The sequence below is a fragment of the Scyliorhinus canicula genome, chromosome 14 (assembly GCF_902713615.1).
Source record: "Scyliorhinus canicula chromosome 14, sScyCan1.1, whole genome shotgun sequence".
NCBI classification, from domain to species: Eukaryota; Metazoa; Chordata; class Chondrichthyes; order Carcharhiniformes; family Scyliorhinidae; genus Scyliorhinus; species Scyliorhinus canicula.
The window spans coordinates 160,638,345-160,660,735 of NC_052159.1; the positions used below are offsets into that span (position 1 = coordinate 160,638,345).

The 22,391-nt window shown below is 48.6% G+C and overlaps 1 protein-coding gene across 11 annotated transcripts in view; it reads left to right on the forward strand.

Annotated features, from left to right (window-relative positions):
• atp11a (ATPase phospholipid transporting 11A) overlaps nt 1-22,391 on the forward strand; it is a 242,039-nt gene that overhangs the window by 64,678 nt on the left and 154,970 nt on the right. For 10 of the 11 annotated variants that reach the window (XR_005463256.1, XM_038818831.1, XM_038818829.1 and 7 more), the window contains exons 9-11: nt 9,211-9,275; nt 15,987-16,068; nt 21,908-22,058. Coding sequence is in view for 10 of the 11 variants with exons in the window: in XM_038818831.1 (XP_038674759.1) it covers nt 9,211-9,275; nt 15,987-16,068; nt 21,908-22,058 (298 nt within the window). In the remaining variant the exon portion in view is untranslated. Of the gene's footprint in view, nt 1-5,459; nt 5,626-9,210; nt 9,276-15,986; nt 16,069-21,907; nt 22,059-22,391 lie in introns of all 11 variants that reach the window. The other variant, XM_038818838.1, reaches the window with a different exon arrangement.

The following is a 22,391-nucleotide window of genomic DNA, read 5'->3' on the forward strand; positions in this document are numbered from 1 at the left end:
CAGCGCCATTCAATAGATCTTGACTGGTCGTCTACCTCAGCTAAACCTTCCTATATTATCTGATTCTCTTAATTTCCAAACATCTATTAACCTCTGACTTGAATATATTAATTTCCAAATGTTCAAAATCCTTTAAGTAAGGAAAATTCTCCTCATCTGTGTCCGAAATGGTTGGCTCTTATTTTGAGCTGTGATCTGGATTCCCCAGTTTGGGGAAACTTCTGCTCAGCATCTATCCTGTTAAGCGCTCAAAATAATTTTATTTTGTCCATGAGATCACCTCACATAAACTCCAGGAAATATTAGTCTTGTCTGCTTAATCTCTCCTCAAAGGGCAATCACCCATGACACTATGCAGTGAACCTTCATTGCATTTCCTCTAAGCCAAATATATCCTTCCTTGGATAAGGAGAGAAAGCGGTATGCAATACTCCTGTTCTACACATTTACAGTAAAACTTTGTTCTTATATTCCATTTTGTTTGTGATAAAGACGAACATACTATTTGCTTTCTTAATTGATTGCGAGAATGGCTTGTTAACCTTCTGTGATTCATGTGCAAGCTCACCCAGATCTCTCTGAATACCAACGTTTCCAGGCCTCTCTTCAGTCTTCCGACCAAAGTGGAAAATATATCTGGATTATTTCATCGGATTCTGAAGGATATATGACACACAACCAAAGCCATTTCACATTTCTCTGGATTATTAGATCAAATTGTGAAGGATGTATGGCACAGAACCCAAGCCTTTTGGCCCAATCAGCCAATGACGGTTTTTATGCTCCAGCCGAGCCTCCTCCCATCTTTCCTGACCAAATCTGCCTTTGTAACCAGATGTTCCCAACTTCCTCAAATGCTTGTCTAGTTTCCAATTAAATGCATCTTTACTATTTGCGACACAGTGGCACGCTGGTTAGCACTGCTGTTTCACAGCGGCAGGGACCCGGATTAGATTCCGACCTTGGGTGACTGTGTGGAGCTTGCACATTCTCCTGGTGTCTGTGTGGGTTTCCTCCGTGTGCTCTGATTTCCTCCCATAGTCCAAAGATGCACACGTTAGGTGGATTGGCCACAGTCAATGTGTGGGATTATCATAGAATTTACAGTGCAGAAGGAGGTCATTAGGCCTATCGAGTCTACACCAGCCCGTAACAGCCTTCCAGAACAGGCGCCGGAATGTGGCAACTAGGGGCTTTTCACAGTAACTTCATTTGAAGCCTACTCGTGACAATAAGCGATTTTCATTTCATTTCATTTCATTTCATTGGAAAGAGCACGCCACCTAAGCCCACACCTCCACCCTATCGCCGTAACCCAGCAACCCCACCTAACCTTTTGGACACCAAGGGGCAATTTATCATGGCCAATCCAGCTAACCTGCATGTCTTTGGACTGTGGGAGGAAACCGGAGCACCTGGAGGAAACCCACGCGCACACGGGGAGGAAGTGCAAACTCCACACAGACAGCCACCCGTGGCCGGAAATGAACCTGGAACCCTAGATCTGTGAGGCAGCAATGTGCCACCGTGCCGTTCCTACAGGAATACGATGGGGCAGTGAGCCTAAGTAGGGTGATCTTTTGGAGGGTTGGTTCAGACTCAATGGACCAAATGGCCCCCTTCTGCACTGTAGAAATGCATTCACTCCCTGTGGTAGCAAGTTCCACATTCTTAATCCTCTTTGGGTGAGGTTTCTGCTGAATTCCCTATTAGATTTATTGCAGACTGTCTTATATTGTAATAATAATCTTTATTATTGTCACAAGTTGCTTACATCAACACGGCAATGAGGTTCCTGTGAAAATTCCCTTGTCACCACATTCTGGCGCCTGTTCGGGTACACAGAGGGAGAATTCAGAATGTCCAAATTACCTAACAGTAGGTCTTTCGGGACTTGTGGGAGGAAACCGGAGCACCCGGAGGAAACTCATGTAGACACGGGGAGGACGTGCAGACCCCGCACGGGGAGAACATGCAGACCCAAGCCGGGAATTGAATCAGGGTCCCTGCCGCTGTGCAGCAAAAGTGCTAACCACTGAGCTACCGTGCCACATTAAAGATTATTTTTTTTAAAATTTAGAGTACCAAATTCATTTTTTCCAATTAAGGGGCAATTTAGCGTGGCCAATCCACCTACGCTGCACATCTTTGGGTTGTGGGGGCGAAACCCATGCAAACACGGGGAGAATGTGCAAACTCCGCATGGACAGTGACCCAGAGCCGGGATCGAACCTTGGACATCGGCACCGTGAAGCAGCAGTGCTAACTACTGCGCCACCGTGCTGCCCTTACATTAAAGATTATTGTGGAAAATGAAAGATCATGGTGTAAGAATGTAGGATCCCTTATTTTTCAAGTAAAAGAAGGATCACTGGTGGTAGTGCGCGATTGAGTTTTACTGGAAAAATTTAGATTGGACACGTCAAAAACTACAAAATTACAAAACAAAAGCCCAGCGGGACAGAAGGAAAAAAAACAACTGGACAGAGAACTAAGGTGAAGAGAGTGGGCAACATGTGTGCCAGTAACTTTATACCTGTGTGGTTTGATACTGCCCCCTTCTCTGCTCCCGATGGGTTTACAAGTTGTGACTTGTGAATATTGGTGTTTACCATCACTCGCATTGATATCTAACATACGAGCTGTACTCCCTTTGTTACAGTGTCACATCTGCAGTCTGGATTCTGCAAATCTAATCTGTTCTCACAGACACAATATTGTGAACATTTGAAAATTTAGAGTTTAACTATTCCCCTACAAAGGGGGAAGATATTGGTATGGATGGAAGAGTGGCTAGCTAACAGGAAACAGAGTTGGCAAAAATGGTTCTATTTCTCGTGGCAGGATGTGACGAGTGGTGTGCCACAGGGATCAGTGCTGGGGCCTCAACCTTTTACAATTTATATATATATATATATATAACTTGGATGTAGCTATTGAAGGTATTGTTGCTAAATTTGCTGACAATCCAAAGATAGGTAGAAAAGTAAATTGTGAAGATTTCTGAATGCAGTTTGGCACTCCAATATCCAGTTAAACTTCTTATTCTCCTTTAAGAGTTCCATTAATGGTGTAACCATACTACTAAAGCTCCTCACCAATTTTCAGTAAATGCCGCTCATTTGCAGAAATTTCCAAACTTCCATCTTTGTCATAGGTTCTAGAAATTCCAAAATATGCTTTGCGTACTTTGGGGCTATCTGACTATGTCCCACAATGTGGCCGATATTTAAGACTTGTGCTTTAGCAAACTCACTTATTGCCAAGTTCATTACCAAATTAGCTTCTTGTGGTGGTGAAGAAGGCATTCAGCATGCTGGGTTTCATTGGTCAGAATATTGAACACAGGAGTTGGGAAGTCTTGTTGAAGTTGTACAAGACATCATTCAGACAACACATGGAATACTGTGTTCAGTTCTGGTCCCCCTAAATAGGAAGGATATTGTTAAACTAGAAAGAGTGCAGAAAAGATTTACGAGGTTGCTACCAGGACTTAATGGTCTGAGTTATCAGGAGAGGCTGGACAGATTGTGACTTTTTTCCCTGGAGCGTAGAGGGTTGGGGGTGATCTTATAGAGGTCTATAAAATAATGAGGAGCATCGATAAGGTAGATAGTCAACATATTTTCCCAAACGTAGAGGAGTCTAGAACTAGAGGGCATAGGTTAAAGGTGAGAGGAGAGAGATACAAAATAGATCAGAGGGGAAATTTCTTCACACAGAGGGTGGTGAGCATCTGGAACGAGCTGCCAGAGGCAGTGGTAGAGGTGGGTACAATCTTTTTCTTTAAAACCAGTTAGACAGTTACATGGGCAGGATGGGTATAGAGGGATATGGGCCAAATGTGGGCAAGTGGGACTAGCTTAGTGATAGAAACTGGTGGCATGGACAAGCTGGGCTGAAGGGCCTGTTTCAATGCTGTAAACATCTATGACTCTAAGCGATCAACAGTTCTTTCAGTTGTTGAAAGTGCTCTTCCCATCTCCAACCAAACACCACCAAATCATCAATGCATACAGCGCAAAAATTCAGTCTATTAATAGTCTTTGGAACGTTTTAGTGCGTTTTCATTTGAAACGGCATAACGTTCAATTGACAAAGTCCATTCGATGTTACAAATGCTAAAATCTCCTTTGCCCTTCCCACTAAAGGTATTTGCCAATATCCTTGTAGCAAGCCTATTTTCATAATTTACTTTGACTGTTCCATTTTCTCAATACAGTACTCTAGCCGTGGGGTAGAAAATAAGTCCCTCTTGGTGATGGAATTCACTTTCTTGCAGCCTACACACGGTGGAATTTTCACATATATTTTCTAAGTGTCAGTTTCTGTGAGGAAACTGGAAGAGTCTGGCCCACAGCAAGAGAAAATGACAGTATATTTAGTCACTGGTAGAATGTTTTCTTTCACTATTTTCACACCGCATCTGTAGCAGCCTGTCTCTGATTCGCTGGCCTCGCTACAACCTGCCTCAGATTCGCTCACCTTGTTACAACCTGCCTCTGATTCACTGGCCCTGTTACAACCTGCCTCTGATTCGCTGGCCTCGCGACAACCTGCCTCTGATTCGCTCGCCATGTTACAACCTGCCTCTGATTCGCTGGCCCAATAAACCTAATCTCTCTGCAATCAGTGGGGTGCTCCTTTTAAACACCCCCAGCACTTGTTCCAAGTTCAGTCAGGGTGACTGCCAGGAAGGCAGTACCATGTTTCATGGAGCGAGCACGGTAGCACAGTAGTTAGCACAATTGCTTCACGGCTCCAGGGTCCCAGGTTCGATTCCGGCTTGGGTAACTGTCTGCGCTACTCTACACATTCTCCTCGTGTCTGCGTGGGTTTCCTCCGGGTGCTCCGGTTTCCTCCCACAGTCCAAAGATGTGCAGGGTAGGTGGATTGGCCACGATAAATTGTCCTTGGTGTCCAAAAATGCCCTTAGTGTTGGGTGGGGTAACAGGATTATGGGGATAGGGTGGAGGTGTGGGCTTGGGTAGGGTGCTCTTTCCAAGAGCCGGTGCAGACTCGATGGGCCGAATGGCTTCCTTCTGCACTGTAAATTCTATGATTCACTCGCCAAACTTGTAGATGGTGTTGAGCAGAGGCGGGACAGACGTCCAGCAGCAAGGTCACCAACCCCGCTTGAGGGGCTTTGGCTGAGATAATGAGCGCTAGCTCGCTCCGTAAGAGGATGGGGCTACCGTGCAAAAAGAAGATGAATGATCATCTTGGTGCAACCAGGGTAAGTCTGCCCTGTTTCCCGCTACACCCCTTGAAACACCCATCGCACCTCCACGGTGATCTCTCTCCCAGCCACCTCACGGGGTCCCAATACGTGTCATGCTGCCCTCCCCCTCAATTGCTCCTCACATTCCCACTCACCTCTCACGTATGCTAAGCCAAGCTCATCACCATCTGGCCTGGCATGATCCCTGCCTGCACTCTCCCCATCTGTCTCATTGCAGGACAAACTGGAGCATAACCAATGTGAGCGGACACACCATGCTGGAGTCATGCCCATTTTAGGAAAGAGCCCATGAGCTGGCCAACGAGGAGCAGGACCACACTTGTGCAGAGGGTGAAGTGGGAGCACAAGACAAAAGTGAGAACCTTAAACACATCCAGCCTCACGTGAGTTAGCTTTCTTCTATCAGTTTGCCCCTGTGATGCACTGATGCCACCTCGCTTCCCTTGTAGGTCAATCAGTCGACTAGCCCGGACCATCCTCACGCCCTCTGGAGACCACAGAGCTGAAGATCTCAGAGGGAGATATCTCTGAGACGATCATTGAAGCGGGGGCACAGCTGCCACCCGCACCCTCCACCAGTGCCGATACTGAAACCTCGGTGGGAATAAGTCCTGGGCCGGCTTCTGGGTCACTCACTGGCGAGCACCTCACAGCTGATGATCCACAACAGGCGGAGCCAGGGACATCTCGGGGATCCGGCACTCGGAGGGCTGCCGGAGCCCAGGGTGATGACAGCTCCCCGGGGATGGTCCTCTCAGAGCTGCAGGAGTTGCAAAGGCAGAGTCACTAATATCAGGAAGGGATGTGAGCATTCCTCCTCGGAAGGCTGATTGGAAGAATAGAATCATAGAATCCTTACCGTTCAGAAGGAGGCCATTCAGCCCATCATGTCTGCATTGACACTCTGAAAGAACACACCACCGAGGCCCCTCCCTATCCCCATAACCTCAAGAAACCTTTTTATTGACACTAAGGGCCAAGTTCGCAGGGGCAGTTTAGCACGGCCAATCAACCTAACCTGCACATCTTTGGACTCTGGTAGAAAACCAGAGCACCCGGCGGAAACCTATGCAGAAACGAGGATAATGTACAAACTCCACACAGACACCCAAGGTCGACATTGAACTTGGGTGCCTGGTACTGTGAGGCAGTAGTGCTAACCAAGGAAATGGTGCCGTCGGGCAACGAGGGTGACGTCGGCAGTGGAGACATTGGCGCAGGATGTGTACCCCGTGGTGGGGGATGTCAGCTGCATGATCTCAATCTTGGAGGACGTGAGCTGCAGGGTACAGGGCAACGTCAACATGGTGCAGATGTTTGCGGGAATCCACGAGTGTCAACTCCAGAGGATGGTGGAGCTTGTGGCTCCGACTCCTGCTGCCCCTCCATGCAGGTGCCCAGAGCTAATGGGCATCCACAGTGAAGAGGATCAGCAGGTGCACAGCCCTGGATCTTCCATCCAAGAGACCGTGGGGTGCCCAGCCTCTCTGACTCCCTCCTCCCTGTGACAGACACACCTGCAGCCCCACACAGCAAGGAGGGGATCACTCCAACACCTGTGCTGCCTGAAATCAGGCCCGAACCCTTAAGGTCCCCACCCGACAAGGTCATCTTGGGAAACAGAGCTTGGAAGTCAGCAGGCCACCTCACTCCCAGCTGTGGGTCCTGGGAAACACAGATGTCACAGGAGGGTGAGGAAGGCAAATAAATCACACAGTGGGCATGGCTGAACATAAGCACGAGTGTTAGAAACATTTAATGAAATAAAAGTCAGGTTGATCACCCATAATGTGCCTCCGCTCTCATGTCATTGCGGCATGGTCTCCAATCTCCACCAACATTCTGTCATCATGAGGAAGGCATCGGCTGAAAGCTCATGAGAATCTGTCCACCTCCTTAGTCCCTTACCCCGGGACCCCTAACTTCAGTGGAGGCAGTAGCAGCATCGACTGCAGATCATCCTGTTCAATGGCAGGTCATTCTGAGATCTCTGTCAGGCAGGAGTCAGGCAGTCATTGAGGATAAGAGGAGCATTGCTCTGTCCTCACTGCAAGTCACCATAACTCCCCTTCATCATCCTGACATATCACTTCCGCAACCTGCTCATGAAAGGAATAATCAAGATGATTCCCCCCCTTGCAAAACACAAGTCTAATGGTCTCGCACCATATCGGGGGACAAATCTAGCCACCCGGTTGGCCCCAAAGCAAGAGTCAATAAGGACATCCCACACCCTGCGTCCCATTTGGATCCTGGCCATCTCCTGAGATCCTTCCTGTGCCTCCTCCAGGAGTTGTCCCCTGACCACCTCTTCGTAGAAGGAGATGTGGCCTCCGACACTAATGCCGTCCGATGCTGACCTCCACCCCGGCGACTGCCCTTTCCCCAGTCCCGTCCCGCCGACCAGGTCCAGGGCCCTCTGCTCTGCTGTGGTGAGGGGCCGCAGATCCGGCGGTCCCTCTTCTCCTGCCGCCCACCGGGTGAGGGGAGGGTGGAGTTATGGATGTGTGAAATGGGGGTTAGTACCAGGGGCACAGTGCCGCCAATCACCCTGGGCGCCCTGAGATGGTTGTGTAGTTTCTTCCAGCACTGCTGGCTGATCTAACGGGACAGCATGATGGCACAGCGGTTAGCACTGCTGTCTCACGGCGCCACGGCCTCAGGTTTGATCCCGGCTCTGGGTCACTGTCCATGTGGAGTTTGCACATTCTCCCTGTGTCTAGGTGGGTTTCGCCCCCCACAACCCAAAGATGTGCAGGATGGGTAGATTGGCCACGCTAAATTGCCCCTTAAGTGGAAAAAATGAATTGGGTACTTAAAAATGTATATAAAACAACAACTCTTAACCGCTTTATCAAATGCAATTTCCTTTTCACAAGTCCATGTCGACTCTATCAAATCATATCATATCAACTGTGTGTTTAATATGAAAATGAGATCTTGCCTCTGGTTTGGCTGTTAGCACACTTGCCCCTAGAACATAGAACAAAGAACAGTACAGCACAGAACAGGCTCTTCGGCCCTCGATATTGTGCGGAGCCTTGTCCGAAACCAAGATCAAGCTATCCCACTCCCTGTCATTCTGGTTGCTCCATGTGCCTATCCAATAACTGTTTGAAAGTTCCTAAAGTGTCCGACTCCACTATGACAGCAGGCAGTCCATTCCACACCCTAACCACTCTCTGAATAAAGAACCTACCTCGGACATCCCTCCTATATCTCCCACCCTGAACCTTCTAGTTCTGTCCCCTTCTAACAGCTACATCCACCTGAGGAAATAGTGTCTGAACGTCCACTCTATCTATCCCCCTCATCATCTTATAAACCTCTATTAAGTCGCCTCTCATCCTCCTTCGCTCCAAAGAGAAAAGCCCTAGCTCCCTCAACCTTTCCTCTGAATCAGAAACATCTAGGTTGACCTTGCGGAGTTGTACTGATGGAACAGTGTACCGTCAGTGCTGCTGTCTTTGGAATTCTCTACTCCAGAGGGCTGTGGTGACTCAGTCATTGAGTATATCCAGAGCAGGGATCGTTTTATTTCTAGATACCGATGACAAGGGATATGACGATAATGTGGGAAGATAGTGTTGAGGTAGAAGGTCAGTCATGATTTAGTTGACTGGCAGAGCAGGCTAAAGGGGCTGAATGGCCTACTCCTCTCCTATGTTCTTATATTAGGATTTCTAAGTGTCCTTTTGTAACACATTCAGATGATCTGTTTCTTCCTCTCCATGCCTTGGCGATCCATCTCCCCCATATCCCTCTGTATCTTGTTGTCTACCTGGTCCTGATGTCTTTCCATGTTTTATTCCATCTACAATGTAGTTCATTCAAGGCAAAAGATTAATTTCAGGCCAACTGGCTGGAGAGCATCTCTGGCCTGAGACCTAAGAGTGTATTTATAATTAACTTATAAATTGCAATTATTTATGGCTTAATTTTCTCAATAAATTTTAACTTCATTACAGGCCCTTGGGATCAGAGAATGTGCTGCTCAGAGGGGCAACATTAAAAAATACCCAGGATATTTATGGTAACAAACATGTTTCTTTTATCAATTGTGTGTGTGGGTTTTGTGTGCATGGTGTGTGTGTGTATAAAAAGTTTTGTGCATTCATATAACTTAGGAAAACTGTAAAATTTGAAGATCTTGTGGAAATATTTGAAGCTTCACTCATGAAATGAAAATTAAAATCGCTTATTGTCACAAGTAGGCTTCAAATGAAGTTACTGTGAAAAGCCTCTAGTCACCACATTCCGGCGCCTGTTTGGGGAGGCTGGTAAGGGAATTGAACCGTGCAGCTGGCCTGCTTTGGTCTGCTTTCAAAGCCAGCTCTTTAACACTGTGCTAAACCAGCCCCCGATTTGCCTGCCAATGTTCATACTGATGAATAAGTTGGTGACATGGTCATGTGTGGAGAGACTAAGTCGGTTAGGATTATATTAATTGGAGTTTAGAAGAGTGAGACGGGATCTCAGAAGCTTTTGAAATTCTAACTGCATTAGACAGGGTAGATTCAGAAAGAATATTCCAGATGGTGGGGGTGTCCAGAACTAGGGATCATAGCTGAGGATAAGGGGTAAACCGTTTAGGACTGAGATGAGGAGAAATTTCTTCGCCCAGAGACGGGTGAATCTGTGGAATTCACTCCCACAGAAAGTAATTGAGGCCAAAACATTGTGTAATTTGAAAAAGGGATTAGATACAGCTCTTGGGGCTAAAGGGATCAGGGTATTGAACGTCATGATCAGTCATGATCATAATGAATAGCGGAGCAGGCTCGAAGGGCCAAATGGCCCCCGCCTGCTTCTATTGTCTATGTTTCTATGAAGTTCAGCAGTAAACACGCTTGCTTTCCTTCAGTTACTTGGGTCGGTTTGCCATTTTGAACAGGTATCCCAATTGCAGCCTCCAGGGACAAGCCTCCCTCCCTCCCACAGCACAAATGTTGACCCTGCAATCTGCGGTTAGAAAAGAGGAAGTGAAACCACTTAGCTGCTTTGAAGTGGCCAGCAGCTGTCAATCATAGCAAGACTGTTGATAAACATTGCAGTCAAGATCAATGGAGGGTATTTCAGATGCGTTCAAGTGTGAAGGGAAATATAAATAAACAAACTTCCTGGTAGCTGTGTTTAAACCATTAAGCTGACAATCTAAGGCAAGTTAAAGGCACTGCACTGTGAAATTGAATGCATTTCGAAGGATCTCAGGGGATTTCAAGCCTTTCCAAATGTTGTGGGCTCTCTGGGAAGGCTACACTTAAAGGCAGCAGTTTAAAAAGCATCGGGCTCAGGGAGACGGGTCTGACCAGGATGTGGATATTGAACAGAGGGCTGCCTGAGATCACCGGGTCAAGACTGATCTTCAGGTTGCCAGGGCTGGAAGTAGCAGTCCAGACACAGAACCCTCAGAACAGGGGACCATCCTGGGGCCAACCCCTGACCCACAGCCTGAGCCCCCCCAAACCCCCAGGACCCTTGGGGTGCCCTCCTTCTGCAGCCTGGCAGCAGCAGAGGGACACATGAGCAATGGGCTGACCCTCTTGACCCCCCTCCCCCTCAGGGTCCATCATGTCAAGACAGTGGTTGGCAATGCCAAAACCCGCCTTGTGGAATTCCCATTGTGAGGGTTGGAGCGTAATGGCGGGACGGAATTTGAGTTTCTAGCCCGTTAATTGCATTCTAATGAATGCAAATCAGCTGTTTGCATGTTCCTGACGCCGTGGGAAGGGAAACCTCCATGGCTGGCAGGGCGGGACCGGAGACTGGGGACGGGTGTACTCTCAGGCGCAATCCTGTTTTTGACCTGAGTGGGATTTTCCAATCGATCAGAATTGCCAATCAAAGCGGTAGGAAACAGAGAATCCTGGACGTAGTGTATTTGGATTTCCAAAAGGCATTCAGTTCTGTGCAAGATACGACCTCATGATGTTGGGGTGATTTATTAGCATGGATAGAGAATTGGCTAACGAAAGAAAACAGAGTCAGGATAAGTGTGTCACTTTGAAGTTAACAAACTGTAACCAGTGAAGTGCCACAGGAGTCAGTGTTGGGACCTCTAATATTTACAATTTGTTTTGATTTGGATGATGGGGCAAAGTATATTGTAGCCAAATTTGCTGATGATATAAAGATACGGAGGACAGCAAGTTGTGAGGAGGACGTCCTTTAAATATGTAAAAAGGAAGAGTGAGGTCAAAGTAAACATAGGCTCCTTAGAAAATGAATCTGGGGAGATAGTTATGGGGAACAAGGAAATGGCAGAGGAGTTAAACACATTTTATGCATTCGACTTTACGGTGAAAGATAGTTATTTGGAGTATCCCATTAATATTAAAAAATACAGGGGAGGAATTAAATACATCCCCATCACTAGAGAAGCAGTCTTTAATGGGGTTAAAGGCAGACAAGTCTCCTGGCACTGATGGCTTGCATCCTAGGATTCAAAAATAAATAGTTATAGAGATAGTGGATGCATTGGTTGTCATTTTCCAAAATTCCTTTGATTCTGGAGAAGTGGTGGGGGATGGAAAACTGCCAACGTGAGACCCCTTTTCAAAAAGGGAGGGAGGAAAAAATGGGTAACTGTAGACCAATAAGCCTAACTTCTATTGTTAGAAAAATGTTGGAATCAATTATTAAGGAAGTAATCGCAGCACATTTGGAAACTCATAATCTAATCAAGCAGAATCAGCATTGCTTCATGAAAGGGATATTGTGTCTGATTAATTTATTAAAGTTTTTCGAGGAAGTCTCAACCAGAGTGGATAGAGGGGAACCAGTAGATGTTATGTAGTTGGACTTCCAGAAGGTATTCGACAAGGTAACTCACATAAGGGTGAGTCATGAGAGATGAGCAGCACAGTTGTCAGCATTGCTGCCCCACAGCGCCAGGGACCTGGGTTTGATTCTGACCTTAGGTCACTGTCTGCATAGAGTTTGCATATTCTCCCCGTGTCTGCGTGGGTTTCCTCCAGGTGCTCTGATTTACTCCCACAGTCCAAAGATGTGCAGGTTAGGTGGATTGGCCATGTTAAATTGCCCCATAATGTCCAAAGATTAGATGGGGTTGCAGGGGAGTGGGATTAGGTGGGGGGCTCTTTCAGATGGTGCAAACTGGGGCTGGTTTAGCTCACTGAACTAAATCGCTGGCTTTTAAAGCAGACCAAGCAGGCCAGCAGCACAGTTCGATTCCCATACCAGCCTCCCCGGACAGGCGCCGGAATGTGGCGACTAGGGGCTTTTCACAGTAACTTCATTGAAGCCTACTCGTGACAATAAGCGATTTTCATTTAATTTCATTTCAAACTTAAAGGGCCAAATGGCCTCATTCTGCACTGTAGGGATTCAATGATTCTGTGAAGAGCCCATGGTGTTGGAGGTAGTATATTGGCATGGATAGAGAATTGGCTAATGGGCAGGAAACAGCAAGCGGGGATAAAGGGTTGTTTTCAGGTTGGTAACCTGTAACTAGTGGGTTCTACAGGGATCAGTGCTGGGACCACAACTGTTTACAATTTATATTAATGACTTGAAAGGCAATGTACTGCAGCCAAATTAGCAGACAACACAAAAATAAGTGGAAAGGCAAGTTGTGAGAGGGATATAAACAGTTTGTAAAGATATAACGGGCAACACGGTAGCATGGTGGTTAGCATAAATGCTTCACAGCTCCAGGGTCCCAGGTTCGATTCCCGGCTGGGTCACTGTCTGTGCGGAGTCTGCACGTCCTCCCCGTGTGTGCGTGGGTTTCCTCCGGGTGCTCCGGTTTCCTCCCACAGTCCAAAGATGTGCGGGTTAGGTGGATTGGCTATGTTAAATTGCTCGTAGTGTCCTAAAAAGTAAAGGTTAGGGAGGGGGGGGGGGGGGTTGTTGGGTTACGGGTATAGGGTGGATACGTGGGTTTGAGTAGGGTGATCATTGTTCGGCACAACATTGAGGGCCGAAGGGCCTGTTCTGTGCTGTACTGTTCTATGTTCTATATTGACAGGTTAAATAATTGGGCAAAAAGTTGGCAAATGGAATATAATGTGGGAAAATGTGAAGCTGTTCATTTTGGAAGGGAGAAGAAAAGAAGAAAGTATTATTAAAATGGAGAAAAACTGCGGAAAGCTGCAACACAAAAGGACTTGGAGGGACTTGTGCATGAAACACAGAAAGCTAGCACACAGGAGCAGCAGGTTATCGCAAGCCAATGGAATGTTGGTCTTGATTCCAAGGGGGTTGGAGTATAAGAGTCATGAAGTCTCACTGCAGCTGTACGAGGTGCTGGTGTGACCACATCTGGAGAACTGGGAGCAGTTTTGGTCCCTTATTTAAGGAAAGATTTATTTCATTGGAGGCGGATCAGAGAAGGTTCACTCCGATGATCCCTTTGTGGAGGGATTGGCTTGTGAGCAAAGGTTAAACAGGTTGGGAGTCTACTCATTGGAATTTTGGAAAATGAGAGGTGACCTTTTTTTTTTTAAAGAGTACCCAATAATTTTTTTCCAATTAAGGGGCAATTTAGCGTGGCCAATCCACCTCCCCTGCACATCTTTGGGTTGTGGGGGTGAGACTCATGCAGACACAGGGAGAATATGCAAACTCCACACGGGCAGTGATCCGGAGCCGGGGTTGAACCTGGATCCTCGGCGCCGTGAGACAACAGTGCTAACCACTGCACCACTGTGCCGCCCCTAAATGAGAGGTGATCTCATTGAAACATGTTGGATTCTTAAGGGGCTTGAAAAGGTTAATGCTGAGAAGATGGAATTCTGGTCGCCGCATTATAGAAAGGATGTGATTACACTGGAGGGGGTGCAGAGGAGATTCAGCAGGATGTTGCCTGGGGTGGAACATTTAACTCAACGAGAGGTTGGATAGGCTTGGGCTGTTTCTGTTGGAGCAGAGAAGACTGAGGGGCGACCTGATCGATTTGTACAAGATTGAGGGGCATGGGCAGGGTGGATAGGGAGCAGCTGTTCTTGTCGTTGAAGGGTCAGTAACGAGGCGGACACAAGTTCAAGGTGAGGGGCAGCAGGTTTAATGGGTTTTGAGGGAAAGCTTTTTCACCCAGAGGGTGGTGACGGTTTGGAATGCACTGCCTGGAAGGGTGGTAGAGGCGGGTTGCCTCGTATCCTTGAGCACTTGGCACGTCATAAAGGATGCTGCCTGGTTTGCAGGATAGGTCTTATGAAGAATTGCAGGATAGGTCTTATGAGGAAAGGTTGAGGGAGCTAGGGCTTTTCTCTTTGGAGCGGAGGAGGATGAGAGGCGACTTAATAGAGGTTTATAAGATGATGAGGGGGATAGATAGAGTGGACGTTCAGACACTATTTCCTCAGGTGGATGTAGCTGTTACAAGGGGGCATAACTATAAGATTCAGGGTGGGAGATATAGGAGGGATGTCCAAGGTAGGTTCTTTACTCAGAGAGTGGTTAGGGTGTGGAATGGACTGCCTGCTGTGATAGTGGAGTGGGACACTTTAGGAACTTTCAAGCGGTTATTGGATAGGCACATGGAGTACACCAGAATGACAGGGAGTGGGATAGCTTGATCTTGGTTTCGGACAATGCTCGGCACAACATTGAGGGCTGAAGGGCCAAGGCAATGAGCCAAATGCTGGGAAATGAGATTAGCTAGACAGGCCAGGAAGTTTTCGCGTGTCACTGCAGACTGGATAGGCCGAAGGGCTTCTTCTGCACTATTATTCTGTGATTCTGTTATGTTAATCCTCATGGGAGATTTTAGGGCCAGAGGTCATAGTCTCAGAATAAAATTAAAGGCTGAGAAGAGGAGGGTTGTGAGGGTAGCGCAGTAGCACAGTGGTTAGCACTGCTGCCTCACAGTTCTAGGGTCCCGGGTACAATTGCAGCCTTGGGTGACTGTGTGGAGTTTGCACTTTCTCCCAGTGTCTGCATGGGTTTCCTCCGGGTGATCCGGTGAGAACATGCAGACTCCGCCCAGACAGTGACTCAAACCGGGAATTGAACCTGGGACCCTGGAGCTGCGAAGCAACAGTGCTAACCACTGTGCTACCGTACGGACAGTAGTGAGTGGGCATAAATTACACTTGTCCATTTTGGCAGGAAGAATAGAAAAGCAGAGTATTATTTAAATGGAGAATGACTGCTGAATATATTGGTCCAGAGGAATCTGGGTGTCCTTGTCGGAATATAAAAATAGGGAAATCTTGCTATAACTGTACAGGGCATTGATGAGAGCACACAGAATGCTGCATGCAGTTTGGTCTCCTTACTCGAGGTTGTTGGCCCTTTACTCATTGGGTTTAGAAGAATGAGTGATGATCTTATTGAAACATGAGGGGACTTGGCAATGCTGGGGATGGGTTCCCTCATGCAGGAATCTGGAACTGGGGGCACAGTTCAAAGATATGTCCATTTAAAACAGATAAGGACAAATATTTCTGAGTCATTAATCTTTGGAATTCTGTTCTGCAGAGAACAGTGGAGGCTGGCTCATTGAACATATTCAAACTTGTGTTCGACAGCCTGCTGATCGACCTCGGAGTCAAAGGTCATGAAGGGCAGACAGTGAAGTGGAGTTCAGGCAACAATCAGATCAGCCATGTCCTTATTGAATGTAGAATTGTCTCGAGGCCAACACCTACTATTTCTTTTGTTTTTATGTTCAAAATCTGGTGCAGTAATTGTCAGAATTAGTTATTAGATAATTGTGATTTTGTGGTGTTGACTTTGTGCGATATTTTCTGTTACTGCTTTCCCTCCATATTGTTTTCAGGTGTGGCAATATACACTGGCATGGAAACAAAGATGGCATTAAATTATCAATCCAAGTCACAGAAACGCTCAGCTGTGGAAAAGTAAGGCTGTGCCTATCTATACCGTGCATTATAGCTCACACTCTGACACTGAAACGAACACTAACATTGCAGGATTAAACTTGCTTGCAATATTTTAAGGAATGTCTTTCCTCACTTCACTTGTATGAAGCAACCTTTTATTTTGAGGAGGAATTTACTTGGCTCATGTAGTTAAATATTGAGTAGGCCAAAGCCATTGTCTTCAATCCCTGCCACAAATTGCGACCCTAACCTGCGAGTTCCATCCCTCTCTCAGGCTTGAGGCTGCACTAAAACAAGAGCACCTACTTCCCCTTCTGTAGCATCCCGCACCTCTGCCAGTGCCTCAGTTTATCTGCAGCTGAGCTCCTGGTCAGTGCTTTAATTATCTCCAGAATCTATTATTCTAACTTTCTACTGGCTGGATTCCTATTTTCCACCCTCCTTAAGCTTCAACTCATTCAAAACTCTGCTGCCTGCTTACCATCAAATCCCATTCACCCTAACCCTTGTGTTCACAGACTTACACGGGCTCCCCAATCAGCAATGGCTCAATTTTCACAGGTGGGATTATCTTGGCCGACGCCGGAATCGGGAAAAACGATTGGGTGGAGAATCGGTTTTGACGCCAAAATCATGGTGGGCGCTGGGTTCACGGCAAATTGCAATTCTCTGGTGCCTCGACAGCGGCGTCAATGCGTTCCACTCCGCGCGTACAGTAAACGCTGTTGGAATATCATTAACGGGCCTGACCTAGTATTCTCCGGGGCCTCTGCGATTCTCCACCCACACTGGGGGAATATCCCACGGGGAGGTTCACTTGTGCTTTTAAAAATAGAGAAACGGGCAGCGTGACTGATGAGGGATAGAGTGGAGGTGGGACACACACAGGCGTGACCATGGGCGGCCGGGCTGGACTATGGCCGGGCAGGGCAGCCTTGCCCTGGTCCTCGGCCACTGCCTGCACAGATTGCTCCAGGCCTTGAACATGTTGATCCCTAGCTGAAACCCTCGCCCCCAAGGTCTACACTGTGGACGCCACCCGTGCAGTGTTGGCCTGGGTGGCAAGCATAATCGGCACCACTTCCTGCTCCTGCAACTGCACTGCAGGTGCTGGATGTTCACCGGCAACCCCTCATGTAGTCCCTGGTTCTGTGACTGCATCTCCACTATCGATGGGACTGTCCATTCCAGAAGCCCGAAACCTGTCTGGATGGCAGCTAGTCCCTGGAGTCGGCCCACCCTCCGACCGTCCGCCCCCTCGGGAGTTCCTACCTCCACCTGCTGTAACGGAGCAGCTGTGTCGTGAGCACCAGAGAGTGTCCCAGGAGCCTCCACTAATATGCCCAACCGAGGTGAGTGTGTTGGAGAAGCTGTGACGGGAAATCAGTTATCCTCGGACTCGCGCTCAGGTGTAACCTGGGTTTCGGGTTGATGGCTCCTGTCCGTGTCGGTGTCCTCATCGCTGGTCAGCACCTGAGGTTCTGGCTGGGGGCGGCAGCAGGGGACACCAGAACGGCCACCCCATCACCAGCAGCTCCTGCAAGACACAAGACAAGCCACATGATTAGATGGGCGGGAGTGGGGTGTGTGTAGAGCAGGGGTGAAGGTGTGGTGTGGGGGTGGGGGCGGGTTGATGTGTCACGGGGAAATGCAGCTCAGCGGGATCTCACTTCCTACCCTCTCGCCAATCTCCACCCCGGCGACTGCCCTTTCCTCAGGTCCGTCGACCACGTCCAGGGCCCTCTGCTCTGCCACAGTGGAGGCACAAATCCTGGCGGTTATGGACGGCCTTCTGGAAGTGGGTTAACAGAAAATGCGCGGCGTTGGACGCGTGCAGCCCAGGGGGTAGGTAGCTGGTGGCTTCAGTGGCCAGGGCACCCGGCCATTGTGCCTGATATGGGTGCCGGCATGTGGTGCAGGGTGGGGTTTTGGACGCATTCCGGGTGGGGGGGTTACGGAGCTGTGGGTAGGGGATTGGTGCCAGCGGCACAGTGCTGTCTAGTCACCTTGGCTGCCCTGAGGAGGTTGTGCAGCTTCTAATGGCACTGCTGGCTGGTCTGGACTACGTTGCCCAAGGCGCTTGCAGCCTCTGCCACCTGTGCCCATGCACGGCAAACGGCGTGTCTGATAGGGCGGCGTCTAGCAGGATGTCAAACTCAGCATCTGTAAAACGGGGTGCCGCTCTCTTCGCTGCCATCCTGCTGGGATGGTGTGTGTGGGGAGTGAAGTGTGTAAATGTGGCTGCAGCTTGTCAGCCTCCTGAGTGTTAATCGCGAATCCGGCACCGTTTCTCATTGGAATCGATTGTGTTCCACGTGGTGGCCAGTGCTAGCCCCTCGGTCGTTGAATCGGTCCAGGTGCGGTGGCTGTTATGGTGTCGTAGAACTCCACTAATCCTGCCCGTGGTCAACACTTTGGGCTGGAGTCTCCGATTTTGAAGACTGAGTGCTAACGGCGGCGTGGGAACAGTGGCACCGATCCGCCGTCTGGTGGGGGGCCAGCAGGTATGCAGCATAAAGCCACCCAGCTTTCGCTGCAGATACGGCCGGAGAATTGCAAGGTCAGTGGCCGTGGATGCCCACGGTGGTGAAACATGGCGCCAGCCGCGTGCAGACCCAACCGACCAAAAACTGCCCCCCTTTGACCAGACTCGCCACCCCTGGACCACGCCCCATCAGTGCCCACACTTCCCGCGGAACGGCTCCCACCCGACTGTGGCGGCGTTGGACTCAAGTCCACAGCCGCCATGCAGGGTTCCCAAAAAACAATAGGATAAGTGTTAATGCCGTCGAGAACTCTGCGCATCGGGGGCGGAGTACAGGGGTGGGCCTCGGGTGATATTTTGGAGGGGGCAGAGCATCGCAAAAGCAGCCCCCCCCCCTGATTTTGGCACAAATGGGGATTCTCCAGCTGATCGCCAAACGCGATTTTGGCATCGGAGATCGGCGAATCCCGCCGCACATCTTTGTTTATATATCTCTTAATGGCCTACCCCACCCTATCGCAGTACTCTCCTCAAGCTCCACAATCCTCAGGTTCATAGAATCATAGAATTTACAGTGCAGGAGGAAGCCATTTGGCCCATCGAGTCTGTACTGGCCCTTGGAAGGAGTATCCCACCCAAGCCCACACCTCCACTCTATCCCCGTAACCCCACCTAACCTTTTTTGGACACTAAGGTGCAATTTTTCATGGCCAATCCACCTAACCTGCACATCTTTGGGCTGCTGGAGGAAACCAGAGCTCCCGGAGGAAACCCACGCAGACGCAGGGAGCACGTGCAGACTCCGCACAGACAGTGACCCAAGCCAGGAATCAAACCTGGTACCCTGGAGCTGTGAAGCAACAGTACTAACCACTGTGCTACTGTGCCTAAATTAGTTACTAAACCAATTTGTATTTTTCTGTTCAAGAAACCAATAAGACCATAAGACATAGGAGCGGAAGTAAGGCCATTCGGCCCATCGAGTCCACTCCACCATTCAATCATGGTTGATTTCAACTCCATTTACCCGCTCTCTCCCCATAGCCCTTAATTCCTCGAGAAATCAAGAATTTATCAATTTCTGTCTCAAAGACACTCAACGTCCTGGCCTCCACCGCCCTCTGTGGCAATGAATTCCACAGACCTACCACTCTCTGGCTGAAGAAATTTCTCCTCATCTCTGTTCGAAAGTGACTCCCTTTTATTCTAAGGCTGTGCCCCCGCGTCCTAGTCTCCCCTGCTAATGGAAACAACTTCCCTACATCCATTCTATCCAAGCCATTCATTATCTTGTAAGTAATACATGTGTTTCAAAAAAATAAAGAAATGAATTGATGGATATGGACTCAGATCAGTGAACAGATAGGGGAATATGCCGAATTATTGCCCAAGGATGTGCGGGTTGGGGTGGATTGGCCATGCTAAAATTTTCCCTTACAGTCCAGGGATGTGTGGGTTAGGTTAGGGTGATAGAGCTTTGGTGTACGGGATGTGTTTATGGGGCGAGTGCTCTTTCGGAAGGTCGGTTCAGACCTGATGGGCCGAATGGCCTCCATTTGCACCGTAGAGTTCTTGATTCTATCAATAACTTGAGGGATATGACAGCGTGAAGAAAGACCTGTGTTGTTGCACATTTTACTTGAGTGTATTACGCGTTTATTGGAGTGTATTAACATGCCTCCGTTTAAAGGCCGTGTGCTTAACACTGCTACAGCTCTGTGTGTGTATTTTCAGCTCGGAGTCGCCAGGTGCCGTATATAGACACCTCACAAGTATTTCAAGGTCAGGTTCAAAGTAATAAAACTATACACTGATTAGTAAGTTCCAACGATCAATATTTATTATACAAATATAATAAATACGCATGCACACGCTAAAGACTAATACCTATTTCTACTATTAAACGACTAAATACTTATCTAAGTAGGAACCAGCAAGGTCAGGGGACAAGGCCTTTGTTCCTTTCTGGGCTGCACCTTCTGTTCGTTACTAGTTGATTAATGTATAGGCAATGCTGGGTTCACGTAGCGAGCGTCGTTTTGGCACTTACTGAACGATGGCTGGTGCTCTACGGCTGGTGATGGAAGACAGGATCAACGGCTGGAGTCGGAGTCAGGATACAACATCAGATCTGGGTCGAAGTCAAAACAGCAGTCCAAGCCGGAGCCAACAGCAGCGGAGCCGGAGCAAAACAGACAGAACCATGTGCGGGGTCTATCCTTATAGGGCTCCCAATGTCCGTGCCTTTTCGGGGCGGGCCTTTACCTGCCATGTATCGATTGGATCATTTCTCAATCGATGTCTTACAAATCCCCCAATCTGAGGGTCTCTTCTCGATGGGTGGGGCGGTCTCTAGGGTCTTTTGTGATGGATACTTCTGGTGCCGTTTCGTCTGGGCGTCCACTCAAAGTATCCATTCAAACCCAAATGTTGCTATTGTGTGTGCCCAGATCTGGATTGCCTCATTACTATGCAAAGCGTTTTGCTATTTACACCTTTGGTTGAGATCTTCCACCTGGCCATAAACTAGTTTCGTTACGTGCAGAATGCTAATTAGCCTTTGCAGACTGCTTGTCCTGGCTAAACTGTTTTCTCCCTACAGTCTTAGCAGTTCTCCATTTTGTTAGCCCAGTGTCCATCTTAGGTGGCTACAGTGTAGATAGAATGTGAGATGGCAGGACAGAGAGAATTACAGTTTCACTATTTGTCACAATGGATCTCTTGCCCAAATCATTACTGATTGAATGCTAGGCACTCAATCAGTTACAGTAATCAGTATTAAAAATCACAGTTAAATGGACTGGAATACATGGTCAATAGAGCCCGGAAGAGGCATGATGCGATTCCAAGCCAGTGATTTCACCTCGGACATTGATATAGGGACATAAGTATTCTACTGGTCTCAGACAAGCTCTGCATGTCTGTGGGCCATAATCTGCAGTAACATCCCCCACCTCCGAGTAGGAGACCTCCTTGCCTCATGGACCAAATACCCCCTCTGAGGACTACCCTCAACCCCCAACTATCTCTATCGGCCCATCAGACTTCCTGAATGTCCAGAACCCCTTTCCCCAACAGGTGCTGCCCCCCACCCCCACCCCCCCAACCCATTCCCACGAAACTGGCCAAACCTCTCTGACCATCCCCCAACTGCCCAAGCATTGAACTCTGAAGCCCTCAACGGGAGGCGCACTGCATTGCCTGTTTCTCACCCAGCCTGTCTCAGGGGTCAGTTCAGACACGATTGGAAACATTTCAATATGAAATGTAAACACGGAGTGGCAATCCCACTGTTTCCACTCCCAAGAATGTTAGACCCTATAACTCTGCCTGTTTAATATTATTGGGTAATCTGTGTACTTTCTTCAACAGATCAATGAATGTATTCCTGATCGTATACTTGTGCATATTGATCAGTAAAGCTTTGATAACCACAATCATGAAATACATGTGGCAAAGTGAGTCTGTTCGAGATGAGCCTTGGTTTAACATGAAAACGCAGACAGAACGGCGAAGGAACAAGGTAAATTAGAAGATCAAGAGTGCTTTCGGCCCGTTGTAAATATTCATTGCATTTAGGAACAACACTATCACCCCCGCTCCCCCATCACCCCCGCCCCCCCATCACCCCCGCCCCCCCATCACCCCCGCCCCCCATCACCCCCGCCCCCCCATCACCCCCGCCCCCCCATCACCCCCGCCCCCCCCATCACCCCCGCCCCCCCATCACCCCCGCCCCCCCCATCACCCCCGCCCCCCCATCACCCCCGCCCCCCCATCACCCCCGCCCCCCCATCACCCCCGCCCCCCCATCACCCCCGCCCCCCCCATCACCCCCGCCCCCCCATCACCCCCG